Genomic DNA, 27,437 nt, shown 5'->3' with positions numbered 1-27,437 from the left:
AATTTTTAAGGTATGCATAGGTGAAATATTATCTCAGTTTCAAGTGATGGAATGTAAGGACTGTTTGTCTAATGAAACAAGAAGGATTTTTCCTGTTATGATTTATTGTTATTTCTACACATTGGCTAATTTGTCTGTAACAGAGTTGACAAACAATACCATAAAGACATCTGTTTTTTCATTAAAAGTAAAAACAGGAAGTAACTTGTGTTTGGTAAGCACTGATTTATTCAAATTAAATATGTTTTCAGTAAGATACTGAAAAAAAATCTGTTAGTGAAAAGTTTTTTTTCTTAACTTTCTGCAATGCCAAATGTATCTCCAATTATAGAATCACCCATATGATCCCAATCAATTCATTAGGAAAAATATTTATACCAGCACTATGTGTTATGGGTAATATTATATAATTAGCAAAGTGACAAAGTGAATTAATCAGATAAACTTACAGGTCTGTTGATAATGTTCAGCGTCTCCATGGAGTTTCGCACATGCACGGCATACATGTAGCTGATGCCATTGCTGTCATAATCCCTAAAGATTACAGTTACACATTTAACTATGTTAAACTCATCATATACGTACATATAAATACAGAATGTTTTATACCTTTTTTGATTGTTAGTATTAAAGAGCAATACTGAACACTATTATTATGTGACTTTCAACATCCTTGGCTTAAAAAAAATAGGTACTTGTTATTTTGTGTATATCATGATCAAATTATAAATTTACATTTATTTACCTTGTAGAACACTGGTCAGAGCAATTGCTTTCTTTATGCTCTATATGGACAATCTTTGAGAAAGGCCCCTGCAAGACATCAACAAAAAACACAGATCTCTCAGTATCAAGTGCAGATGTTTTTTAGTAGGTCAGTATTAAAATAATTTTATGAGCTTCATGCTTTACAGTTACCAATAAACAAATACAGCATCCCCAAATACACAAAATAATGTTCTTTTTAGCAGCATCATATGACCCCTTTAACAACGAATCATTGTCCATAAATTTGATTAATTCTTGTACTACCGTGTAGCTGTCGTCTGAGATGAAAACAGTACAGAATTGTGCTTTTGTAATTGGCAGGATGACAGCAGCCAGTTTGCTGAGCATGTCATCCACAGAGGGGTAGTCATGTGACACCAGTTGGGCCAATTCCAAAAGTACCTGTCAATCAAATGCACAATTATAACCACAGTGAATTATAAAAAGTGAATTTATGATGAATCCCTAAAGTAGTGTACAAAGTAGGATGTAAGTTAATCATTCATTATGGTGAATGTTTCTACATATATCTTAGTACCATATTATTACCCCATACAGTATCTGATATCATCACGTTCCCAATACAGTAATTTTTAAGGATAAAGTTGCAAATTATGTTTTTTTTTCCATGCTGTTGTATTGCAAATTGTGTCTTTTCTGTTTTAACATAATATTGTTAAAGTATCTTATTTCAAGCTAGAGAAAAAGTTCTTTGTGGTAAGCATGTTATGTATTCTTCAGAAGAATCATTTTAGATAAGTAAGTCACTTTAGATAAAGTGTCTAAACGAACGTCTGCGTGACACCTGGTTGCGTTTGCTCTCTTGTTCAGAACTTTCACACAGCTGGCTGTTTTCCAGGATCAGTCCGAACAACACCATGTGTGACGACAGCACCTAGAGACAAAAAGATGGCTCATTCTTTGACTCATTCAAGTCACATGAAAAAAAAAATGCATTTGTTATCTATTATAGATATGTGGCCTGCCACATACAATTCTTCTATAATTCATACTCAATGCACTATGCCTACTGATGAAAAATCCACATGTGCTCAATATTATTGAATTTCAAATTATTGAAAGGCAAAATGTTTGCCATCTTTATTTATGACAAATACTCACTTTCTCATCTTGTTCTGAGAAAAAGCTGCCTACACATGTGCCTGGCCTGCTTTTGTTCACAGCCATGACAACACCTATAACCTGCCAATATACAATGGACCATTTCTTTAACAGACAATATGTCATATCACAAATATAAATATAATGTAAAAAAAGATATACAATCAGTCTTGTTAATGGTACTAATGCTTATCTGGGCATATAACATAATGACAATATACAGTATTAATGGATAATCTAGGATTGTCCAACCTCCTTTTTGTGGTTCAGGATAGGCACACTTAGAATACTTTTGGGTCTGTCCTCTTCCCTCTCGTACAGTTCAATCTGAAATCTTGGATCCTATAAAAGCACAGTTAAAATCAATCATTCAGGTGATTTAGTAAACCACATCAATTTAAAACCTTGCATCACTATGTTATCTCTGAGGTGATGACAGCGTATGTTGTTTTATGGCTGTCTGCACAGGCAAATGTGATAAATGTCAGAGGTATAACAGGGTTGGAAACATAGAGAGGCCTCTCTTTGGAGAGATATTCTTTATCAAAGTTAAGACTGCCACGCCCCCCTAAAACGGCTCGTTCTAACACGCCCCCACATATCTAGGTCACTATGTGGGAATATTTGCATAATGCGCCCAAATGTGCACGCAAAGAAAGAAGGCGTGGTTTCAGTAACCGCAGTTAGTGTTGAAGCAGCCATGTCAGGGAGACGCTGTGTGTTTCTAGGCGAAAGCAAAAGCACTTTATTTGGCCTTCCGAAAGTAGATGCATTTAGGAATCTTTAAGATCACAACAGAACAGCAATGCATTTTATGGACGACCATTTCGTGAACCTAGGAGAGGAGGTAATTCAGAATCAGCTACTGTTTTGTTATTAGTTTAAATATTTGCTATTGACTGTTCAAATGCGGAATTAAGGAGGGGGCTTTGTAGAAAACGAAGCGTTTGAGAGAGGTGGGGCATATATAGGACCTACAATAATGTACAGTATTTGAAAAATAATGTGTTTTTTGAACATTAAAGCATGTCAACATATTCTGTTACACCAAATACACAAAATAATGATCTTTAAAAAAGCATCATATGACCCCTTTAAGTGGCTTCTGAGAGAGAAATGCCAGTTAAGCACATCTTACCAATAAACAAATATCTTTGCTATTCATTCTGTCTCTTTCTTCTCTGCTCACATTCTGTCAGCTGTCACAGTGCCAAATCAGGGTTTAAAGCTTAGATTAGGGAAGGATTTCCCTTCCCACACACGTCCCAAAGCGTATAAAGACTCGCAAGCACACACAATCTCATCCCTTATTCCCACGCCTACTCATCTCCAATAAAAACATGCATGATTATATTGGTATCATATACGTTATTCTTTTTTAATTCATTGGTATGTCAACATGAAATATTTGATTGTGCATGCCCATTTCCCATTTATACACTGAGATTACCTTTGCCATCATCTAATGCTCACTTAAAAGTAATGTTCAATATGTAACATTGTTAAATGTAATCTTCATCAAACCTCATAATGATGTTCCATTTTCACATTATACTGCAATGTAGCAAGGCCTAAATTCAATTGGCCACTGTAAAACATTGTTTTTTTAAACTGTAAATAAGACAAAGATTATTGGAGTATGTTTTACAAGAAAATATAATTTCAATCTGTCTACTTTAAAATTTCATATTAAATTAAGTAATTAAATTAAGTAAATCCAATATAAAATGTTTTTCAGTGTAGCATTTAAAATAATTTTTTTGTTTTGATATTAATTTATTTAGAGTTTTAATATTTTAATACATAGTGTTTTAATATTTAATTTATTTAGAAATATAATATTTGACATTCATCGGTTTATCTGCTTATCATACTGTACTGCATTATTTTGTGGTGCATAAATTCAATTGTAGCATTTAAAATAATTTAGTTTTTAGTTTTTAATTTTAATTTAATTAGACAAAACATTTCTGTTATTTATGGGCCATCGGCTATATATCGGTATTGGCTGTTTATTAATATCAGTGCATCCATAAAAAAATACAATACTGAAATCTAAATGGCAGCACACTATATTTAAGATATTCAACTTTATCGAAGCAAGACCACTCATCCTCATCTTCATTTTCAAACACGTTTAGCTAACACTTTGATTTCTGTTTTCATTATTGGAATTACATTATCATAAATATTTATTTGTTTACACATTTGCCACTATTGAATAGTGCAGTAAGATCTTTGAAGTCACCTCAGATCAAACTGTTAAAAGATAAGCTCTGAATAACTTGGCACATTATGGCAAACTTAAAGCACCTTGAATTAAAACTCAATCTATTTTTAGGACAAAGAAGTAGTTCAGGTCAGTCCTGGAAAGCCTGAGTAATCTTAATCTTAGTGTTTCTGTTACAAGGGGAATCCTGGACCACAGTCCACCAGTGACCTAAACTGACTATGAGGCCAGATTAGACTTGACACGGAACACCCTTCATTTATTACCTCACGGGCATCACTGATGTTAAGTGGCCTCCCAGTGCTGACCACATATCCCATAATGCACTTGTCCCACTCTGCCTGTGTGTAACCGTAGACAGACTCCTCATCTGATTGGAAGAGAGGACCCAAACACTTTACACCTGTTTTGTCCACCGTTGTCATGGAGAGACAGCAGCGCTGGGCCTGAGTGATCTCAGAAAGGTGCTGTAGGATCTGACAGATGATTTTGTTCTGTAGAGGTCTAAGCAGACCACCAAAGAGTCGCATCATGAAGTTACAGGACTCGTCCCTTTTACACTGTCCTGCTGGTCTTGGGGAGCTCAGAGAATGTGGCAAACACTTTGACCTTGACACACAAGGTGAAAATGGAAAGTATGTAGACTGCAGTGATCGAGGAGAACGACCCCCGGCCCGATCCAGACACACAGGATCATCGATCTGATGGACAGAAAGGCAGGAGTGTGGTCTTTCCATTGTGGCAGGGTGCACATGTCCTCGAGAGGGCCCACACAGGGGGTGGGAAACCCTGCGTCTGCCAAGAATAGTCAACCTAGATCTTGGCTCAGTTATGAGGGTTTGGGCAGCTTGGGGTCTTTCTACACAGCCATGCATCCAATGTCTAAGAAGAGAAGAGACAAAACAGAGGGTAAAAGGCAATGTAATATTTTGGGAACAGCTATGTCTAAAGTATATAATATAAAGCCATCCCTGTTCAAAAAAGACCAGCATGGGTGGTCAGCATGTAGTTGATCCACCAGACCTAATTTAAATAAAAATTAGTACTAAATTAAGCCAGACTATTTGCTGTCTGTGAGATCATTTGTGACCCTGGACCACAAAAAATGTCTTAAGTCGCGTGGGTATATTTGTAGCAATAGCCAAAACAACATTGTATGGGTCAAAATTATAGATTTTTCTTTTATGCCAAAAATCATTAGGATATTAAGTAAAGATCATGTTCCATGAAGATACTTTGTAAATTTCCTACCGTAAATATATCAAAACTTAATTTTTGATTAGTAATATGCATTGCTAAGCACTTCATTTGGACAACTTTAAAGGTGATTTTCTCAGTATTTAGATTTTGTTTGCACCCTCAGATTCCAGATTTTCAAATAGTTGTATCTCAGCCAAATAGTGTCCTATCCTAACAAACCATACATCAATGGAAAGCTTATATAAATTTTAATTTAAAAAAAAACCTTGACCCTTATGACTGGTTTTGTGGTCCAGGGTCACATTTATGGTGTGTCTCTCAAAGAGAAGGTTTCCTTAATGGTTCCTTCAATTTAAAATAATTTTTTACAGCAAAACCCTGATATGTGGAAGTAGTTATTTGTCAAGATATTCACTCTCGCACTAGGCTCCTGTTCTTAATTGAAATGAAAAAGCAAAAGATTGGTAGTACCATATTAATAAAGTGTTAAAGTGTTAAGTGTAATTAAAAAGTGTTAACAAATTAAATAAAATATTAGTTATATATATATTTTTTACACTGATATAATAAATGTTTCTTGAGCAGAAAATCAGTTTATCATGAGGATTTTTGAAGGAACATGTGACACTGAAGACAGTAATGGCTGCTGAAAATTCAGTTTTGCTATCACTGAAATAAATTATAAGCATATTGAAACAGAAAACACTTATCAGAAATTGTCTTAATATCTCACAATATTACTGCATTTTTGATTAAATAAATACAGTCTGGGTGAGCTAAGAGACTTCTTTCAAAACTTTAATATATATATAAAAGTTACATATATATAACTGAAAGTACTAAGCCGAGACTTCCCACAGTCGTTATATAAAGCACTATTCCTTTATCTGCTGTTCTATCCAGCGCCACAAAGAACTTTAATCTCGTGTTATTTACAACCATTTTTCTTAAGAGTGTATAACTACTGTATGCAATGTTTAAACTTAAGACATGAAGAATAAAAAAACGTGATTAAAAATGCATCACATCACAAAATGTAACTTTTTCATACTCAGAACAGATACAGCTACACTGCTCACCTAGAGGATCTGCTAAAGTAAGATCTGGCAGAATCTGAATGATCATCCAGCCATGCCTTCACTTTCTCGCTTTCCTTTCCCATCCTGAATCCCAGTCACTGGGTTTTGGCCCCTGGGGTCCAGAGAGGTGAGAAGAACCATCCAGCACTGGTGATGACACTCTGTTCTTTCTCGCTGTCATTCCTCTCCACACATGAACCCTTCTCTCCATTCTTCCCCTTTTTAGCTGACTTGGATCTGGACCCTTGAGACCCCCTGCGGGCTGAGGTGACTCCATACCTCCCTTCAGCAGGCAGAGAGGGCAGGGACTCCGTATGCAGACATGGCATGTTTTCTCTCACCTTTCTGCTCTCCAAATGAAGATGCAGAAGTTGCTGGACCTTCCTGAAGGAGCAATGAAGAGAGATGAAAAACACTGATGCACGGTCTGTATCCAAGGAAGGTCAGAGGATTAAGCTTTGCTGTCACCAGTTACACTAACCTCACAACTCCGCACAGTGGAGCTGAGGGCTAATCTGTTACATAAAACTAATCCGAGAGATAACACCAAGAGGTTCTGTTATGACCATTCAGGCAACAGGATTAGTGTCCCAGAGAACTATTAATGACTTTGCACTCTTTTGTTTAACTGCCTCTATCTGCCAAATAGCTATTAGAAAATGTCAAGTGGACATAAATAGACAAACCCCACATGATCCAAACTTATATAAATAAGCAAACTGATTAAAGACTGGAACAGGGCATGAGGACACAGTGATTACTGAACATGACACAGTTTCACTGAAGAAAAAAAAAAAAAAGTAAAATTTGCATAATTTTTCTTTTGCAAGTTTTTGCACTAATATTTTGTTAAGTATATTTTAAATATGGAATTAAGTAACTACTTAACTAAGTTACAAAATTAGCAAAGGGAATAAGTAAATTTAAGTGTTCAGAGTTTGATGAGTAATCATCAAATGATGAGTAACTTAATAATTTTAAGTTTACTCTGCAATACTCAAGTACATTTCAGTCACGGTTTGTAAACTTTACTCAAACAATAAAAGACTGAAAAAAGCCATGCTATTGAAGCATGTAAGTAAGCAAGTAGACAGCTTGTTATCCTTTTCAAGATAATACGTCTACTCAATATAGATATTACCCAAATGAACACAGAGACCTCAATACTTGGCTATTAATGACTTTGCACTCTTTTGTTTAACTGCCTCTATCTGCCAAATAGCTATTAGAAAATGTCAAGTGGACATAAATAGACAAACCCCACATGATCCAAACTTATATAAATAAGCAAACTGATTAAAGACTGGAACAGGGCATGAGGACACAGTGATTACTGAACATGACACAGTTTCACTGAAGAAAAAAAAAAAAAAAGTAAAATTTGCATAATTTTTCTTTTGCAAGTTTTTGCACTAATATTTTGTTAAGTATATTTTAAATATGGAATTAAGTAACTACTTAACTAAGTTACAAAATTAGCAAAGGGAATAAGTAAATTTAAGTGTTCAGAGTTTGATGAGTAATCATCAAATGATGAGTAACTTAATAATTTTAAGTTTACTCTGCAATACTCAAGTACATTTCAGTCACGGTTTGTAAACTTTACTCAAACAATAAAAGACTGAAAAAAGCCATGCTATTGAAGCATGTAAGTAAGCAAGTAGACAGCTTGTTATCCTTTTCAAGATAATACGTCTACTCAATATAGATATTACCCAAATGAACACAGAGACCTCAATACTTGGTACACAATACACAATGACGGTAACAATCAGTGGATAGTGTTTGAGGATGAATGGGTCATTGAGTAGAAAATGAACTCCAGATGTCACAAAACAGCAAATTACTAAACCTAGCAACAACAGCGACCATAAAACAGTGTAAATGGGCCATTCTGCAGAATTGGTGCAAAGTCAGAGTAAGAAACGTCTTGGACATTTTTTTTGTGTTTTTCCACAAATTTTGTATGCATGCAAATTGTATAATATCCAAGGTACACATTTCTAGTAATTGTGCAGTTAATTCTCGTATTGTATTTTCAGAAAGTTTTGGAATATGTTTCCTCTCCCCAAATTTGTCACTACCGAAACACAATAATATATAATTGAATAAGAAGGGTTATATTGACCTATTAAGATTTTGTTTACATCTACCTTGTAAATGTATTTTTTGCTATTTTACTAAAAAGTTTTTAGAGGTAAATCAATAACAATTGCAATTTTAACAATATTTCAAGAGTGATTTATGTGAGTTGTTGTATTTTGAATCCAATCTTTCTTTGTAAAAGGCATCAAGTTGATCACACAGATTTTAAAGGATTCATTCGTTTCGATGTGCATAGAACCAAACATTTTCATAACATCTTAGTTGATAATTCAGTATACTTTATTTTTGACAAAACATCCCATGTTTCGGTCATGACAGCACATTTTCGGTAGTGACAGTAATGTTTTGGTAGCTACCACATCACAAAACATACTAAAATTGTATGTAAAATTGTATAAAATTGTACTAAACTGTACTAAAATTTTGTTTATTTCCCCCAAATAATGGATTATGTGTTTCCTTTTGTCACTACCAAAGCAATGATGATATGTTTCGGTTGTGACTGTTTCGGTAGTGACAATTTTAAGGAATAACACCCAAAAAACAATGATGAGACAACCAAAACTTCACCAAATGTTTCGGTAGTGACAATTTTAGATTTTTGAGCCTACCTCAAATATGCAAATCAGCACATGGTTAGCTAGCACAGTTCTGAACAGTTGTACACATATACAAAAGTGTTATGGAATAACACCCAAAAAAGTGTGCTTAATTGCAGAAAAAAGGTGTTCGGTAGTGACGTTCCTTAAAGTTACACACAGATTTTCAGACTTTCGGACCTATCTACTCACACCTTGTAGCTTTGAGAGATAGGAATATTTCCTGATAATAAATTTAGGGGTGTAGTTAAAATCAGACTCAGTTACTTAACTTTTCTTTAAAAAAAAATCAAAAAGATATTTTTATGCATTTAATGGAATAAAATGCAAAAGAAATGATAATTTAAAAAAAATTTCAATATTGTTTCCATAAGATGAAATTTAGAGTTTAGGGTTCGGGACAGCCACCTCCCAATTGAAAGTACCCAATAAATGATGATTCTATATATATTAAGATTATTGATATTTTAAATATTATTGTGGGTTTCAATAGATAATTGAAGGATCTTAGTAAACATCTAAGATTTGAAGTCTTAAATGCTTTTGTTTGTTCATTGTGTTCATTCAAATGTTGAAAATTGTTCAACATTTTTATTTCTACAAGCTTAAATATAGTATTAATATAGAATGTACTCTTTTTTTAAATTATTGCCTAAACAAAATTATTTAATGTAGAAATTACATTTGTTTTTCTGCAGTATTTACTACACCACAAAATCATTTTTATCAGTGCTGCTTAATAAGGTAGAAATTACTTTTTTGTAAAATAACTTTAGAAATAAAATAATAAATAAGTGAATAAATAAACAAATAGCACTAAAAATTACGGTAGAACCAACAGTGAGTGCTAAAAACGAAAAGCTTTGTTTAGGAAAAAATGCTAAAACATTTAAAGCCTCATATTATAATACTTTGTATATTATTTGCATAATATTTTTTTTTCATTATAAACCGATTATGATTATGACATTTCAGTCTCTCTAAAGATGTCATTAGCAGGAATTTCCAAGGATATGGTGTTTGTTTTAAAAAAAGAAAAATGCAGATGCACGCAGAAAATCTTTAACCACATTCCTTTTTCTAGAAAGCACTTCCCTTTCCCCTAAGTTTAACAACTGCAAACTACTACAATGCAACAGGTTATATAACTCGTTTAAGAGGGGATTCCAAAAGTCCTTATGTTAAAGTAATGCAATGCTTCTAAAGTCCACTAAAGCAAGTAGTAGTTCTAAAGTATAAAATAATTATGTAAAGTATAATACTCACACGTATAATACCAATGTCTTGCTGTATATTTAATTTTTTCCTTTTTATTTTATTTTTCTTGTGAAATTGCCCTGCCAAAACATCTATTTGAAGATTGATTTGATATTAGCGGCCTCTACTGGTACTGTCAAGAAAAAAAAATAGATAAATAGAAAGCCAAGGCAAACTTTACCTGGGAGATGAGAATTGACGCAATTCCTGTCAGCTGGTTATCACGGATGAAGTTGAATTCTGCATCCAATTCATCGGCCTACATAAGTACTGTACATGTGGTAAGAGAGTACAGTAGTACATTAACTTCTGAGAAGCGTTTATTAAACCGTTTTATAGGCTAACAGGTTTTTGCTGCTTTTAAGCGTTTTCTGTGCCATGGCACCAAATAGAATTGTAAAAAAAAAAAAAAGACGGTTTCCAAACAGGGTTTAGGTTCATATTAATGCATCATAAATAACTTACATTCATAACGTTACCCCTCATACTTTTTTCAACCATAAAGGTGCGGTCACATTTAGCCAATCGTTACCTTGCTTAGTGACATTTCGCGGGCGAAATCCAATCCTCTCTCGAATGGGGTTTTCGGTTGCAGTTAATTTATTTTACTCATTAAATGAAAACCACAATTCTAAAAATAAATAAAAAGAGAGAGACCAATTAATTTGCTTAATTGCATTTATTAATTTGTACGTTTTTCTTTCTATCCCAGCTCTATTGTTGTGACTTTATCATGCGCTTATGAATGACACTATAAAAGTGTATTATCTGTATTACTAAATTGGCATAGCTTTAGTTACCTCATTGTTTCCTTACAGAAACTCAAACAAGTAGTTCAGATGACTAGAAATGTTTATGCTTATAGATCTACTATTTCCTTTTTTTTTACTTTTGACAGTTTAGTTATTGTGCAATCCTAAACTTTCCCATCCTCCTGTGTATTAATATCTACCAACACTAGAGGGAGCAACTCAGCAAGATTTCATAGCATCATTCATGTCTTCCTTATTTTCCCATACTATTTCCTTTCATTCAGTTAAACCTCTTTTCACATTCATGTACAGTACATCTCCTTTTGCTTACCTCCAAAGTGTATTTTTGTCCTTCCGTCATTTGCATTTCCTTTCATCTGCTTTCCGTCTTCCATCCCTCCCATTTTTGATGTCATCTTGGTCCATTTCCCATCAGTCTCCTCGTGTCATATGTCTCACTCCAGTGAATATCTCTGGCTCCACAGCATCCCAGATTCTCTTGCCTCCATCTCTCTGATTTCCCCATCTCTCCTTTCCAGGCTCATTCCTCTTGTCACCTGCAGTGGGAGGTGCGGCCAACGGGAGCTGGGCTCTGATTGGCCGAGGAGGGAGGAGGCTTCTGTGACATCGTGATGCTGTGCAGATGCTCAGTAGCAGTGGTAATCGAGAAAGACAGGCTGGCGGTATCCTCTCTCTCTCTCTCTCTCTTTCTCTCTCTCTCTCTCTCTCTCTCTCCCTCCCCCCTCTTTTTCATCTTTCCTTTCCCTTCACGCACAAGCACGCATACACACACGCGCACTCTGTCACACTGCAGCAGAAGGGAGAGGACACACTGTGAAGGCCTCTCCTCTTCCTCCTCATCCCTCCCGTGAAAGGCAACCTGTCTCTCTCTCCTCCGCTATCCTCTGCTTTCCTTCAAGGACTACCGCACCCAGGAATCACCTGGAAAAGGACCTACCGCGGCACGAAAGAATCTACGGATCACTCACACACCTACATCCTCTTTTCTTCCCTCTGCATTTCTTGTTGTCAGGCAGTGTTGGCTGAGCGTCAGGACGTGTGCTTGAGCATGTGTGCGTATGACAAGGTGCTTTTCTCCAGCTGACTGAACTGTGGTTTATTCATCCCATTTTTTCCTCCCTTTTCCCCGTGGCATCCTCGTCGCTCGCCACTCGTCTTCCTCCTGACAAAGCGAACCGTATCCCAGGATGCCGTGCGGCAGGCTACTCTGCTAGGCCGCAGCAGCATGGGCAAAGCACCGGGTGGGTGGGACAGCACGGATTGGACGGCTCTGCTCCGGACGGGCGCGCTTACGCACTCCGCCGCTTCCGATGGGTGAGGACAGCGAGAGCCCCAAAATCAATCACAGCTTCCTCCGAGACTATGTCACAGAAGGTATGTGCACACACCTGCATGATCCTCCCTCATCACATAGAAGAAGAAGCACATCCCCTTCCCATTGCACACACACACACACACACATACTCAACCGTAATTTGATCCTGTTCACCTCTCTGAAGTCCTGAATATATCCTTGATCTCAGCAGCTGTGCTGTAAAGTCTTTTAATTCAGCTGACTCATCAGACTTTGGTCACCTGGTCCCACCACACACCTGTTATTGGGTTACAGCATGCATTAGTGAGACTGTTTTCATTCAATTATTGGGCACTGTAAGCCTGCCAGAATAAAGCATGAGCAAACATGCATGGGAATAAAATCATGTAGCATGTAGTATGTATTTTGAATTTTTCATCCAAGCAATTGCATATTATTCCTAAAATTGTCTAGCAGTCGTTTGTGTCTTTTGCAGGCCTTGCCGTAATCACGTTAGAGAGCAGAATGCTTCATCAGGAGCAAGCCAGGTTGTTTTATTTAGTGGCATCGTCATTGTACTAGCAGAAGCAGGAGCATGACATGCTGTTTATCAACTATTAGGCTGTACAATGTGAAGCCATATGCCCAGACGAAGCTCTTGAGTAAAAGTGTTTGCGTAGACAAAACCACAGTTGTGCTGTGCTAGCACATGCCCATGAACTTCTATTACTTTAGGTAATTTGTACCGTAAAATATTTTTTGGCTGGGACCTGCCACCTGCAGTTGTTCACAACCCTAAAATCTGTACATTTTCTATAATAGAAAGCAAAATTGTAGAAAAACAATTACAAATATTTTTAAAATTATTTTTCAAAGATAATAAGAATAGTAATAATAATGCATATATAGTACAAATATTGAATAATAATAACAAAAATAATTATATATATACATTATTGTTTTATTATTATTAATAATAATGTATTGTGTACATAATATATACCGTATAATGTATATATGATATGATTCATTTATTATTATTTTTTTCTGCTGATAATTTTAATGCTATCTTCTGTATTTCTTTGTAGCTGATGTCATTTCTACAGTGGAGTTTAACCAGACGGGGGATCTGCTGGCCACAGGGGATAAGGGGGGGCGAGTGGTCATCTTCCAGAGAGAGACAGAGGTAGGTCAGACTGTGAGCAAAGCACTGTAGTGGGGGATTGATGATTGGGGAATAAAGCAGTGGTTTTTTAAGCATTGGAGTGAATTAGATGGTGAACAGTTTGACTCTGGGGGAGGTAAATAGCAAAGGTCATAATGGTTAAAAAATGCTGTGCTGCCAAAAATATTACATACACCTTTAACATGCATTTTGTAGCTCTGTAGCATAGGGCGCTGAATATGTATGAGTTGATTTTAATTTCCATTGCCCAAAGAGCCTTATGACAGAATTTAAATAGATCAGGTTTAAAATACTTCTTAAAGACATAGTATCAGATATTGACTTTGATATAGAGCAGTCTAGTTCACAGATCACTGTAAGGTCTTGTCAGAGCATTGAATCAGTGCCTTTTCAATGTATTAACCCATATTTTAACCTAGATACTGAACAAAACACACAGTTTTTTTTAAATAACTCACACTGAAACCTACTTAAAGGTCAGACAGTAAAGAGATCCACTGTTTATTTGCTCTTTTAAATTTAAAACAAGCAATACTAGCAATAATAAGTCTAAATTGACTACCAATAACAGATTTGTGACCCTGGAGCACAAAAGCAGTCATAAGTAGCACGGGTATATTTGTAGCAATAGCCAACAACAATACATTGTATGGGTAAAAATTATCCATTTTTCTTTTATGCCAAAAATCATTAGGATATTAAGTAAAGATCATGTTCAATGAAGATACTTTGTAAATTTCCTACTGTAAATATATCAAAACTTCATTTTTGATTAGTAATATGCATTGCTAAGAACTTCATTTGGACAACTTTAAAGGCAATTTTCTCAATATTTTGATTTTTTTTTTTGCACCCTCAGATTCCAGATTTTCAAATAGTTGTATCTCAGCCAAATAGTGTCCTATCCTAACAAACCATACATCAATGGAAAGCTTATTTATTCAGGTTTTGTGGTCCAGGGTCACATTTAAACTTTAAAAGGGAATGCCATTATTGTCATGTATGCTGCATAAACCAAACTGTTTGTTAGAATGTTAGAAGCCATTTTTATGAAAGTAAAATTATAATTCAGAAATACTCTTAAGCATGAAATTTTACTATTATATATGTGCATAAGCATGTATACATTGTATTTGGGTCTTCTTTCTTACTGCAGTCTAAAGATGAATCTGAGGAGCTGGGAGAATCGGGTGAGTATAATGTCTACAGTACGTTCCAGAGTCACGAACCGGACTTCGACTATCTGAAAAGTTTGGAGATTGAGGAGAAGATCAATAAGATCCGCTGGCTGCCACAGCAAAACGCTGCCCACTTTCTCCTCTCTACCAACGGTAATCACACCACTTCCTGTCCATCAGGAGTTAATCTAGCCTCATATTTGTCCATGTAATCCTCCTAATTAGAAAAGAACCCAATCATTATAAGATATAATTTAAGGCCTAATATTAAAAGGCACTGTGATTATTCTGTATCAGATATCAGACTGAAATAGTTGGGTTGAATTACATTGCACGTTTCTATCATCTGTACAAGTACCTTTGAATCATAAGACATTATTAAAAGTATCATAAGCATGAACAATGCCTTTCAAGGCCACTTGCATTAGAAAATGGCAAATAAATATGTATTGATGTTTTGGTATAGAAAGTCTCTGTTATAAAAATGAATGGCTGATCATTTCTCAGGTATGTTCCAACAGATAAAACGATAAAGCTATGGAAGGTGAGCGAGAGAGACAAGCGGCCAGAGGGCTACAATCTGAAGGACGAAGAAGGGCGAATAAAGGACATCTCCACCGTGACCTCATTACGGGTATTTTCACAGCTGACATATTCAATCCGGTGCAGAAGGATGAACTGGTTTGATTTAGCATTTGTTTTAGTCACTGATTTTTGTCACGCTCTATAATAACTTATTATACACAGCTCTCAGGAATCCATTTCTAATTGCTCAATCAATGCATTCTTTGATTAAACATTTTTTGTATAATGACCACTAAATTTATAATTGACAACTGACATAATCAATCTGCGTACAGTATCTGTTTCCTATGTACAGTATCTGTGCTAGTTTCTCATATTACTCTGTGGTCTTTTTCTTCTCGCATGATGATAATAATAACTCAAATCAATATTTGAAGTCCAGTTTTTTATTTATTTGGTAAGTAGTCATGTAAGAAGCTGGATAATTTACAGTCAGCCGGTCATTATCGTAAAATTGAATTCCTTTAGGGTGACATGAGATGTGACCGGGTCTTGATCTCCCTTTGATAATGACCATCTGACTGTACATTAACACATAATGAATGACATTTAGCATTACATTACATTATGCAACCTAAAAAAATCACTAGTTTTTATACATTCAAACAGATAGAAATTAAATGAATGAATGAAATTAATATATACAATTCTACAATATAATGTTTGTTAAAGATTTATTAGTTGCTATGTTATGTAGGCTATATAGTGTTACCCTTATATTGAGTAAATAATCTATAATAAAAGAAGACTTCTGACACTAAATCCATTTCTTTCAAGGTGCCGGTCCTGAAGCCCACTGACCTGATGGTTGAGGTACGACCGAGGAGAATCTTTGCCAACGGCCACACCTACCACGTCAACTCCATCTCAGTCAATAGCGATGGCGAGACATATCTGTCTGCTGATGATCTCAGGATCAACATGTGGCACCTGGATATCACCGATCGAAGCTTCAGTATCCTTCATGTCAATCCTCCTGTCTATTCACTCACAGAAAAAAGAAAAGATAAAACAAAATGCAGCCAGTCATTATGACACTTTAAACTGGCTTATATATAAAACCAAAACGTTGCATCAGTTGAGTGAATACTGTATAAAAATTGTTCTGTTCCTGAACTGGATTGCTTTCATTTCTTTGCGTTTCTGTGACTGGACTGAAGGCAGAGGGTTTTGTGTTCCAGATTGCATAGTTCCTCTTCTTTTGAGCAGGGCTCTGACCTAGAAATAAAATATCTATGGAAACATTGAAATAATTCACCAAGGAAACACTCTCCTCTAAAACACATAATAGCTGCCTTCAGGAAAATTGTAGGTTGTGTGCTTGTGCTTGCATGTGATGTGTGTGGATGAACTTGTACAGTATGTATGTGTGTGTGTGTGAGTGAGTGAGTGAGTGAGTGAGTGAGTGAGTGAGTGAGTGCTCAGAATAATAATCATGCAACTGTAGAGATTTACACCAATCGGATGTATCTGCTGATGATACACTGTTTATAAGCCACGATTGTCAGAATGTGCTTGCAGTTGTAGATCTTATGTGATCTGTTTCTTAAAAAGGGAACTAAAGCACCAAAACAAAAATATCATAAAAGTGGTCAATATGACTCTTTTATGACCAAACAGACCAAAATTTAAGCCATTATTCACTGAAAATCTTCATGAGAGTTCATGAAAGAATTAGGAATCTCAAACAGAGAAGAACAGCTTTCAGAGCTGTAAATCAGAAGCTTTCCTTGACCCCTTCCCCTCTCAGATATTGTGGACATTAAGCCAGCCAATATGGAGGACCTGACGGAGGTGATAACAGCTGCAGAGTTCCACCCACAGCACTGCCACCTGTTTGTATACAGCAGCAGTAAAGGCACGCTACGCCTCTGTGACATGAGAGAGTCAGCACTCTGTGACAAGCACTCCAAAAGTAAAGAATACGCTTCTTAAGCACATAGACTGCATTACTTGTCATTCTGTTCAAAAGTCTGGGTCCAGTAAGATTTTATTTTATTTTATTTTTTGAAAGAAATAAATGCTTTTATACAGCAAGGATGCATTTACCTGATCAAAAGTTGGAGTAAAGACATATACTCTTCTATTTCAAATAAATGCTTACCTTTTAGTTGTCAAAAGAATCTTGGAAAAATAATACATCACAGAGTGCACAAAAATATTAACTGTTTTCAACATTGATAATAATAAGAAATGTTTCTTGAGCACCAAATCAGCATATTAGAATTATTTCTGAAGGATCATGTGACATTTTTAAAATAGAAAAAAATTGAATTAAAATAAAATAGAAACATTATTTTTAATTGTAATAATATTTCACAATATTACTGTTTACTGAGTTTTCTGAGATTTCTTGTAGTGTATATACCATTTTAAGATTACTTGCACACTATTACAGTTAACATGAAATCAAAATATATGCTTCTTTTTGTCATTTAATAATTAGAAAAGAAGACAATGCCTCGTGACAGATGAATCTCATATAACAATTCCCAAACCTTTCTATTCTTTATGCCCCTAAAATCTTTCCTTTCAGAAATTCTTCACTTAGCCAGGACCTGTTGGAAGTAGCTTAGTTAAAAAAAGACAGCGGGAAACACTGAAAGCAATTAAGAAGAACAGCTGTGCTAGTTGCTGGGGAAATTCACGCAGATGTAGTGAGATTTAGACTTATAGCTGAATTAAAAGATAAGCAGACCACTGTTTTAAAGATGTTTCATTGCTGTCATTAAGTGTAAAACCACTGAAACCGTTCACCAGCAGCCTCTGACAGACACAAAATACCTGGTGATTGATTGCTAAAGTATTAAAAAGTTGAGCTAAATGGTATGGAGGCTCATCGTGCTGATAAAAGCTGCCCCATCCTAACTACTTCAAGTGACTCTGAACTCAAGTGAGTTTGAATCTGTTTCTTCTCTTCACCTCAGTCTTTGAGGAGCCAGAGGACCCAGGCAATCGATCTTTCTTCTCTGAGATCATCTCGTCGGTTTCTGATGTTAAGTTTAGCCATAGCGGACGTTATCTGCTCACCAGAGACTACTTGACTGTCAAAGTATGGGACCTCAACATGGAGAAGGGCCCAGTGGAGACCTACCAGGTGGGTAACATGCAGGTCTTGGTACATGTCACCATAAACACATGATATTTCAGCTCATATAGTAGGTTAAACTATTTCTGGTTTATGAGGATTTTTTTTTTCACATGCAAGACACTTCTTACATTTCTATTCTAGTAAATAAGTTCATCCTAAATGGTCCTCTACTGTTGTGGGAAAGTTAGTGTTATTTATGTACTATTATAGTATTTTATACAGACGCATCTTTCTATATTATAGTATAGTAGTAAAATTTTGATATTTTCATTTTTAAGTTTAAATTGTAGTATTTTTGTTATGTGCTTTTGTCATTTTTATTTATTATTTTTAATATTTGTATTTAGCTTTTATTTCGTTCGGTTTTAGTTTTAGTAATTGTATCACTTTAACTTAAACTTGTTTTAATTCTGTCAGTTGCCAATGCAATATTTCTAAGTTTTTCATAAAATATTTATATTTTATTTAGTTTTAGCTTTATTTCGAAGAACAAAAATTAATTTAATGATTTTTAGTTTTAGTTAATAACAATGCTAATTGATTCCATTCCAATGAACAATTTATGTAAATCAACAGATTTAATAATCAATTGACTGATTTGATTCGCTGTGCTCCATTTTCGGTCTTGTTTATATTTATAGTGGAATATTCTGCTGTTCATCTCTGTCTTCAACTCTGTTATATAAATTAGAGTACATTCTTGTTTTTAGTTGTACTGTATTTATTATAAATTTGTTTTTGTCTGATGTTCTCACCATCAACAGTTTCAAAGTAGTTCCCCAACACTTACCATCCCAGAAATGATTTTGCAATGCATTTTAGAATTAAACATGATAGAATTTTAGAATGACTTTAAATATATATGAACATTTCCTTGTGTGTCAGGTTCATGAGTACCTAAGAAGCAAACTCTGCTCTTTGTATGAAAACGACTGCATCTTTGACAAGTTTGAGTGCGTCTGGAACAGCACAGACAGGTAACCATTTCTGAGGCTTTGAATAATCATATTTTGATGCAATATAGGCTTATTTCCTGGTTTGTACTCATACCCTCTTTTTCTCTCTTCCTACTCTCTCGTATTTCCATTATGGTCTTTATCCTATTGATTTGCTCATTTGTTCCCCATCCAAACTCTTGTTTACTCCGCATACCCGTTCTGTTTTATACCCATCATGCTTTGCTGTCTCTTACCTCACCGTTCCCCCTCCAAGTGTAATCATGACAGGAGCGTATAACAGTTTTTTCCGGATGTTCGATCGCGAGACCGGTCGCGGTGTTACCCTCGAGTCATGGCGTGAGAGCAGTAAACCGCGGGCCGTGCTGCGGACTCGCCGCATTTACACCGGGGGCCGGCGTCGGCGGGGTGACGTGGGTGTGGACAGTCTGGACTTCACTAAAAAGATTCTGCACATGGCTTGGCACCCGGCTGAAAATATCATCGCCATTGCAGCCACTAACAACCTCTATATCTTTCAGGACAGGGTCAACGCAGAAAACCTGTGACAAACCTGTGTAATGCTCTTCACAGGGCCACACACAAACCAACATGCACATATATCAAAATTATACTTTAAAACACAGAATTTTGGTCCTGTGGAGATGGACGTAGTTGCCAGACCCCGAAAGTAAACAGATGGACTTTGCAGTTAAACCGTTCCAGGAGAGCAGTTATGTATAGCCAATGACTTTATCTGATAACTGTTGGTTAATTACACCGCCAAGAATGTTGCCGATGAGCTACGGTACGTGGAATTTACGATCGACATCACAGTTAGCCAATCCCGGACTGCGCTGATATGTGATGGATGGTGTTGTCGGCCAATCCCTGACTGCTGATTGACAGCTAATTTGGGCTGAAGACCAGGAATGAGACCGCTCCACTCCTCTGTGCCAGGTTGCCATGGAGACAGGTTACTCAGTTGTCATGGTAACAAGAGTGCTCTGAGCAGTCTTCCTATCATGTGCTTCCCAAAAACTATCCCACAATGCATCTGCTATTCGAGCACTCATTTTACTTCACATCAGAACATGGATGCCTATACGACCCAATCACTATATCTCGCACTTGGAGGTTTTTAAATTCCAGTACTTGTCTCATGCATCCTAACGGAAGGATTGATCCACTACTTCATCAGACCACTGTCTTAACCTGGTTACACCTCATGATGGGTTACATTTACACCTGCATGGTAAGAAAGAAAAAAAAGGACGAGGGTATATCACACCACTAACACGCTTTCAAAAAAGCCTCCTGCCGATTTGTGCACAGTAACTGACATGCGTTAGGGTCAAACTCTGATCTAGTCTCTGGTTACAGATTTATGGGCTCTCACAGTGAAGCACTGCCTTTTTATTTATGATTGTAGCTACTCTACTGGTCCCTCAAAAGGAAATTTAAACAGCCATGTTGGAAATACAGATGAAAATAGTGACACAGGCTACAAAACAGTGCAGAAAGACATGAAAAATCAGTTTGTTAATTTAAAGAATATTCCGGTAAATGCTTTACCACAAACACCAATTTTGACACGTTACTCTGTTTGTTTTGTTAAAAAAAAAAAAAGTAGAGTAATGTACTTTCAGTGGAAGTCTGTGGGGCATTCTGAAGGGTTTGAAAGCAAAATGTGCAGCTTGTATTTTTGTTGAAATGCTTATATGAGTGGTTCCCAACCTTTTTGACTCCAGAGCCTCTCATTGTCCACAAAAATATCTGAAGACATCATTATTTTTCCAGTTGTTTGTGATTTACTGGGTTAGGATTTTATAAATATTTTTTACTCACAATTTATACCCAATAAAATATTTCAGAGCTTGGCATGATTAGAAAATAATGTACATTCAACATAATGTATATCAGAGTTTTAAGATTGGATTAACATTACATTTGCAGGTCTAGGAATCACACTTTTAAAATTAGGCTTCCTCATATATGCAGGTTTTACAAAAACTGTAGGAATGCTGGTTCTTTAAAAAGAGAAAAAAAACAATTGAATCAGTTTATTTTAAAGGGGTGGTTGATTATGATTTCACTTTTTTAACTTTAGTTAGTGTGTAATGTTTCTGTTAGAACATTAAAAGACGGAGGTAATAACAGCTGCAGAGTTCCACCCACAGCACTGCCACCTGTTTGTATACAGCAGCAGTAAAGGCACGCTACGCCTCTGTGACATGAGAGAGTCAGCACTCTGTGACAAGCACTCCAAAAGTAAAGAATACGCTTCTTAAGCACATAGACTGCATTACTTGTCATTCTGTTCAAAAGTCTGGGTCCAGTAAGATTTTATTTTATTTTATTTTTTGAAAGAAATAAATGCTTTTATACAGCAAGGATGCATTTACCTGATCAAAAGTTGGAGTAAAGACATATACTCTTCTATTTCAAATAAATGCTTACCTTTTAGTTGTCAAAAGAATCTTGGAAAAATAATACATCACAGAGTGCACAAAAATATTAACTGTTTTCAACATTGATAATAATAAGAAATGTTTCTTGAGCACCAAATCAGCATATTAGAATTATTTCTGAAGGATCATGTGACATTTTTAAAATAGAAAAAAATTGAATTAAAATAAAATAGAAACATTATTTTTAATTGTAATAATATTTCACAATATTACTGTTTACTGAGTTTTCTGAGATTTCTTGTAGTGTATATACCATTTTAAGATTACTTGCACACTATTACAGTTAACATGAAATCAAAATATATGCTTCTTTTTGTCATTTAATAATTAGAAAAGAAGACAATGCCTCGTGACAGATGAATCTCATATAACAATTCCCAAACCTTTCTATTCTTTATGCCCCTAAAATCTTTCCTTTCAGAAATTCTTCACTTAGCCAGGACCTGTTGGAAGTAGCTTAGTTAAAAAAAGACAGCGGGAAACACTGAAAGCAATTAAGAAGAACAGCTGTGCTAGTTGCTGGGGAAATTCACGCAGATGTAGTGAGATTTAGACTTATAGCTGAATTAAAAGATAAGCAGACCACTGTTTTAAAGATGTTTCATTGCTGTCATTAAGTGTAAAACCACTGAAACCGTTCACCAGCAGCCTCTGACAGACACAAAATACCTGGTGATTGATTGCTAAAGTATTAAAAAGTTGAGCTAAATGGTATGGAGGCTCATCGTGCTGATAAAAGCTGCCCCATCCTAACTACTTCAAGTGACTCTGAACTCAAGTGAGTTTGAATCTGTTTCTTCTCTTCACCTCAGTCTTTGAGGAGCCAGAGGACCCAGGCAATCGATCTTTCTTCTCTGAGATCATCTCGTCGGTTTCTGATGTTAAGTTTAGCCATAGCGGACGTTATCTGCTCACCAGAGACTACTTGACTGTCAAAGTATGGGACCTCAACATGGAGAAGGGCCCAGTGGAGACCTACCAGGTGGGTAACATGCAGGTCTTGGTACATGTCACCATAAACACATGATATTTCAGCTCATATAGTAGGTTAAACTATTTCTGGTTTATGAGGATTTTTTTTTTCACATGCAAGACACTTCTTACATTTCTATTCTAGTAAATAAGTTCATCCTAAATGGTCCTCTACTGTTGTGGGAAAGTTAGTGTTATTTATGTACTATTATAGTATTTTATACAGACGCATCTTTCTATATTATAGTATAGTAGTAAAATTTTGATATTTTCATTTTTAAGTTTAAATTGTAGTATTTTTGTTATGTGCTTTTGTCATTTTTATTTATTATTTTTAATATTTGTATTTAGCTTTTATTTCGTTCGGTTTTAGTTTTAGTAATTGTATCACTTTAACTTAAACTTGTTTTAATTCTGTCAGTTGCCAATGCAATATTTCTAAGTTTTTCATAAAATATTTATATTTTATTTAGTTTTAGCTTTATTTCGAAGAACAAAAATTAATTTAATGATTTTTAGTTTTAGTTAATAACAATGCTAATTGATTCCATTCCAATGAACAATTTATGTAAATCAACAGATTTAATAATCAATTGACTGATTTGATTCGCTGTGCTCCATTTTCGGTCTTGTTTATATTTATAGTGGAATATTCTGCTGTTCATCTCTGTCTTCAACTCTGTTATATAAATTAGAGTACATTCTTGTTTTTAGTTGTACTGTATTTATTATAAATTTGTTTTTGTCTGATGTTCTCACCATCAACAGTTTCAAAGTAGTTCCCCAACACTTACCATCCCAGAAATGATTTTGCAATGCATTTTAGAATTAAACATGATAGAATTTTAGAATGACTTTAAATATATATGAACATTTCCTTGTGTGTCAGGTTCATGAGTACCTAAGAAGCAAACTCTGCTCTTTATATGAAAACGACTGCATCTTTGACAAGTTTGAGTGCGTCTGGAACAGCACAGACAGGTAACCATTTCTGAGGCTTTGAATAATCATATTTTGATGCAATATAGGCTTATTTCCTGGTTTGTACTCATACCCTCTTTTTCTCTCTTCCTACTCTCTCGTATTTCCATTATGGTCTTTATCCTATTGATTTGCTCATTTGTTCCCCATCCAAACTCTTGTTTACTCCGCATACCCGTTCTGTTTTATACCCATCATGCTTTGCTGTCTCTTACCTCACCGTTCCCCCTCCAAGTGTAATCATGACAGGAGCGTATAACAGTTTTTTCCGGATGTTCGATCGCGAGACCGGTCGCGGTGTTACCCTCGAGTCATGGCGTGAGAGCAGTAAACCGCGGGCCGTGCTGCGGACTCGCCGCATTTACACCGGGGGCCGGCGTCGGCGGGGTGACGTGGGTGTGGACAGTCTGGACTTCACTAAAAAGATTCTGCACATGGCTTGGCACCCGGCTGAAAATATCATCGCCATTGCAGCCACTAACAACCTCTATATCTTTCAGGACAGGGTCAACGCAGAAAACCTGTGACAAACCTGTGTAATGCTCTTCACAGGGCCACACACAAACCAACATGCACATATATCAAAATTATACTTTAAAACACAGAATTTTGGTCCTGTGGAGATGGACGTAGTTGCCAGACCCCGAAAGTAAACAGATGGACTTTGCAGTTAAACCGTTCCAGGAGAGCAGTTATGTATAGCCAATGACTTTATCTGATAACTGTTGGTTAATTACACCGCCAAGAATGTTGCCGATGAGCTACGGTACGTGGAATTTACGATCGACATCACAGTTAGCCAATCCCGGACTGCGCTGATATGTGATGGATGGTGTTGTCGGCCAATCCCTGACTGCTGATTGACAGCTAATTTGGGCTGAAGACCAGGAATGAGACCGCTCCACTCCTCTGTGCCAGGTTGCCATGGAGACAGGTTACTCAGTTGTCATGGTAACAAGAGTGCTCTGAGCAGTCTTCCTATCATGTGCTTCCCAAAAACTATCCCACAATGCATCTGCTATTCGAGCACTCATTTTACTTCACATCAGAACATGGATGCCTATACGACCCAATCACTATATCTCGCACTTGGAGGTTTTTAAATTCCAGTACTTGTCTCATGCATCCTAACGGAAGGATTGATCCACTACTTCATCAGACCACTGTCTTAACCTGGTTACACCTCATGATGGGTTACATTTACACCTGCATGGTAAGAAAGAAAAAAAAGGACGAGGGTATATCACACCACTAACACGCTTTCAAAAAAGCCTCCTGCCGATTTGTGCACAGTAACTGACATGCGTTAGGGTCAAACTCTGATCTAGTCTCTGGTTACAGATTTATGGGCTCTCACAGTGAAGCACTGCCTTTTTATTTATGATTGTAGCTACTCTACTGGTCCCTCAAAAGGAAATTTAAACAGCCATGTTGGAAATACAGATGAAAATAGTGACACAGGCTACAAAACAGTGCAGAAAGACATGAAAAATCAGTTTGTTAATTTAAAGAATATTCCGGTAAATGCTTTACCACAAACACCAATTTTGACACGTTACTCTGTTTGTTTTGTTAAAAAAAAAAAAAGTAGAGTAATGTACTTTCAGTGGAAGTCTGTGGGGCATTCTGAAGGGTTTGAAAGCAAAATGTGCAGCTTGTATTTTTGTTGAAATGCTTATATGAGTGGTTCCCAACCTTTTTGACTCCAGAGCCTCTCATTGTCCACAAAAATATCTGAAGACATCATTATTTTTCCAGTTGTTTGTGATTTACTGGGTTAGGATTTTATAAATATTTTTTACTCACAATTTATACCCAATAAAATATTTCAGAGCTTGGCATGATTAGAAAATAATGTACATTCAACATAATGTATATCAGAGTTTTAAGATTGGATTAACATTACATTTGCAGGTCTAGGAATCACACTTTTAAAATTAGGCTTCCTCATATATGCAGGTTTTACAAAAACTGTAGGAATGCTGGTTCTTTAAAAAGAGAAAAAAAAACAATTGAATCAGTTTATTTTAAAGGGGTGGTTGATTATGATTTCACTTTTTTAACTTTAGTTAGTGTGTAATGTTTCTGTTAGAACATTAAAAAAAATGTCTGCAAAGTTCGACACTCAAAGTTCAATGCAAATTGAGATTTTTTTTTTTAGCGCTAAGGACTACAAAAAAAGCTGGTAGGGACTACAACGAGCTTCTTCCCGGGTTTGTGACATCACTAACCCCAGTTTTTACATAAACCCTGCCCCCCGGGATCATGCAACTACCGTAATGGTAAAGTGGCGTGACGTTTCCAGACAACGTGCACTAGGCAGTTAGCGAATCACAACATACTGGACCTGCTAACCAATCTGAGCCCAATTGTGTATTTCTTAGGGAGGGGCTACACAGAACCAGGAACTCAACAGACTGTTTTGACGAGAACAGAAACAGCGGTGTAGAATAAAGGTAAAATATGTGAAAATAATGCATTTTTAAAAAAAAACAAAGCATGAAAACATGTTACGTTGCACCCCATAAACACAATCAAGCCTTCGAAAAAAGCTGATCAACCAACCTTTAAAATTAGGATTCCTCGTGTATGCAGGTTTTACAAAAATCGTAGGAATGCTGGTTCTTTAAAGAGAGAGAGAGAGAAAAAAACAGTTGAATCAGTTTATTTTAATGCTTGTTTTGTCTAATTTTAAGTCATCTTTGTTGAGGCCCCCTAGCGGGCCCCATTCCCTGGCTTATATTTAATTCTTCTGTCCAGAGATTATATGTCAGCTACAAAGTTGTCAAAATCCTTCTTTTAGTTGTGGGACACTGGTCTAGACTAATGAACCTTTGGTTATGCATTACTAATGTAATTCCAGTCCCTTTTTTTATTCGTTTTATTTTAATATCTAGAATATTGATGTTTTGAGGCTATACTTTCAAATGGTATTTAATTTTTATTCCCCCTATTTTGCTTACTCCTTGCTCCCTGGACTTCCATTATAAGTGCATTAACATAGTTGAGGACGTGTCAAAATTGCGTTTTGTGGCAACATGCCAACTAGCTTATCTTTGAAAAAAATATCTAAAATAGCTTATCTTGTATTGAATTTGGAACGTTCCAATATGTAGCATCTAGTAAGTGGATAAACCATGTGTAAATGTGAATCTCTGCACACTGTGTTTTCTATGACCACACAGGTGTACATGTAACTCTCTATCCACTGTAGAAAGAACACTGCGAGTTATCTTTCGTTTAAGGTGCCATTCACCTTCTAGGTGACTGTTTGTTTGGTGTAGATGTGGTAATGAATTGTTGGGTGTCTGTGTAGACTATGACACGGAGGTCAGTGACTGTTTTTGCTATATGAACAAGGCTGAATGAATGTAACATTCTTTTAATGAATCCTTTTTTAAAGTGTTATGATGTTAACGGGGTGCTCTCAAACTGACGAGCGAGCTTGCTTGCTTGCTTTCTCATTTTCTTTGACTTCGTCCCTTTTCTGTCTTTTCTGGTGTTCACGTGTTTGTCTGTCCCATTTTTCTAGTACTCTTTGCTCTACATATACTGAGGCTGTGCCTCTTACAATCAGTCCCTCTACTCTTATTTTTACATTTGTAGTTCA

At 36.0% G+C, this 27,437-nt stretch overlaps 1 protein-coding gene and 1 pseudogene across 2 annotated transcripts; one reads left to right on the top strand and one right to left on the bottom strand.

The window, feature by feature from the left end:
* The window catches only part of LOC107742500 (cGMP-specific 3',5'-cyclic phosphodiesterase-like), a 27,448-nt pseudogene extending 20,552 nt beyond the window's left edge, over positions 1–6,896 (bottom strand).
* A 4,888-nt stretch (positions 6,897–11,784) lies between these two features.
* Positions 11,785–25,557, top strand: LOC107742501 (serine/threonine-protein phosphatase 2A 55 kDa regulatory subunit B gamma isoform-like). Of its 2 annotated transcripts, XM_016555489.1 has the most exons (10): positions 11,785–12,508; positions 13,517–13,614; positions 14,771–14,945; positions 15,314–15,426; positions 16,155–16,332; positions 17,128–17,171; positions 21,554–21,674; positions 22,687–22,856; positions 23,736–23,827; positions 24,063–25,557. In XM_016555489.1, the coding sequence occupies exons 1-10, from the start codon at positions 12,445–12,447 to the stop codon at positions 24,352–24,354; spliced, it is 1,347 nt and encodes a 448-aa protein (XP_016410975.1). In that variant the 5' UTR covers positions 11,785–12,444; the 3' UTR covers positions 24,355–25,557. The 2 variants fall into 2 exon arrangements, with proteins under 2 accessions (XP_016410975.1, XP_016410974.1); XM_016555488.1 differs by lacking the exons at positions 21,554–21,674; positions 22,687–22,856; positions 23,736–23,827; positions 24,063–25,557 and adding exons at positions 18,305–18,474; positions 19,354–19,445; positions 19,681–21,175 and having other exon boundaries at positions 17,128–17,292.
* The last annotated feature ends 1,880 nt before the right edge of the window (positions 25,558–27,437 follow it).

This window comes from Sinocyclocheilus rhinocerous, unplaced genomic scaffold (genome assembly GCF_001515625.1).
Source record: "Sinocyclocheilus rhinocerous isolate Xijiao unplaced genomic scaffold, SAMN03320098_v1.1 scaffold496, whole genome shotgun sequence".
In the NCBI taxonomy this organism is placed as follows: domain Eukaryota; kingdom Metazoa; phylum Chordata; class Actinopteri; order Cypriniformes; family Cyprinidae; genus Sinocyclocheilus; species Sinocyclocheilus rhinocerous.
The sequence above is the reverse complement of the archived record's forward strand: the minus strand, read 5'-3'. Positions and strand labels throughout refer to the sequence as shown.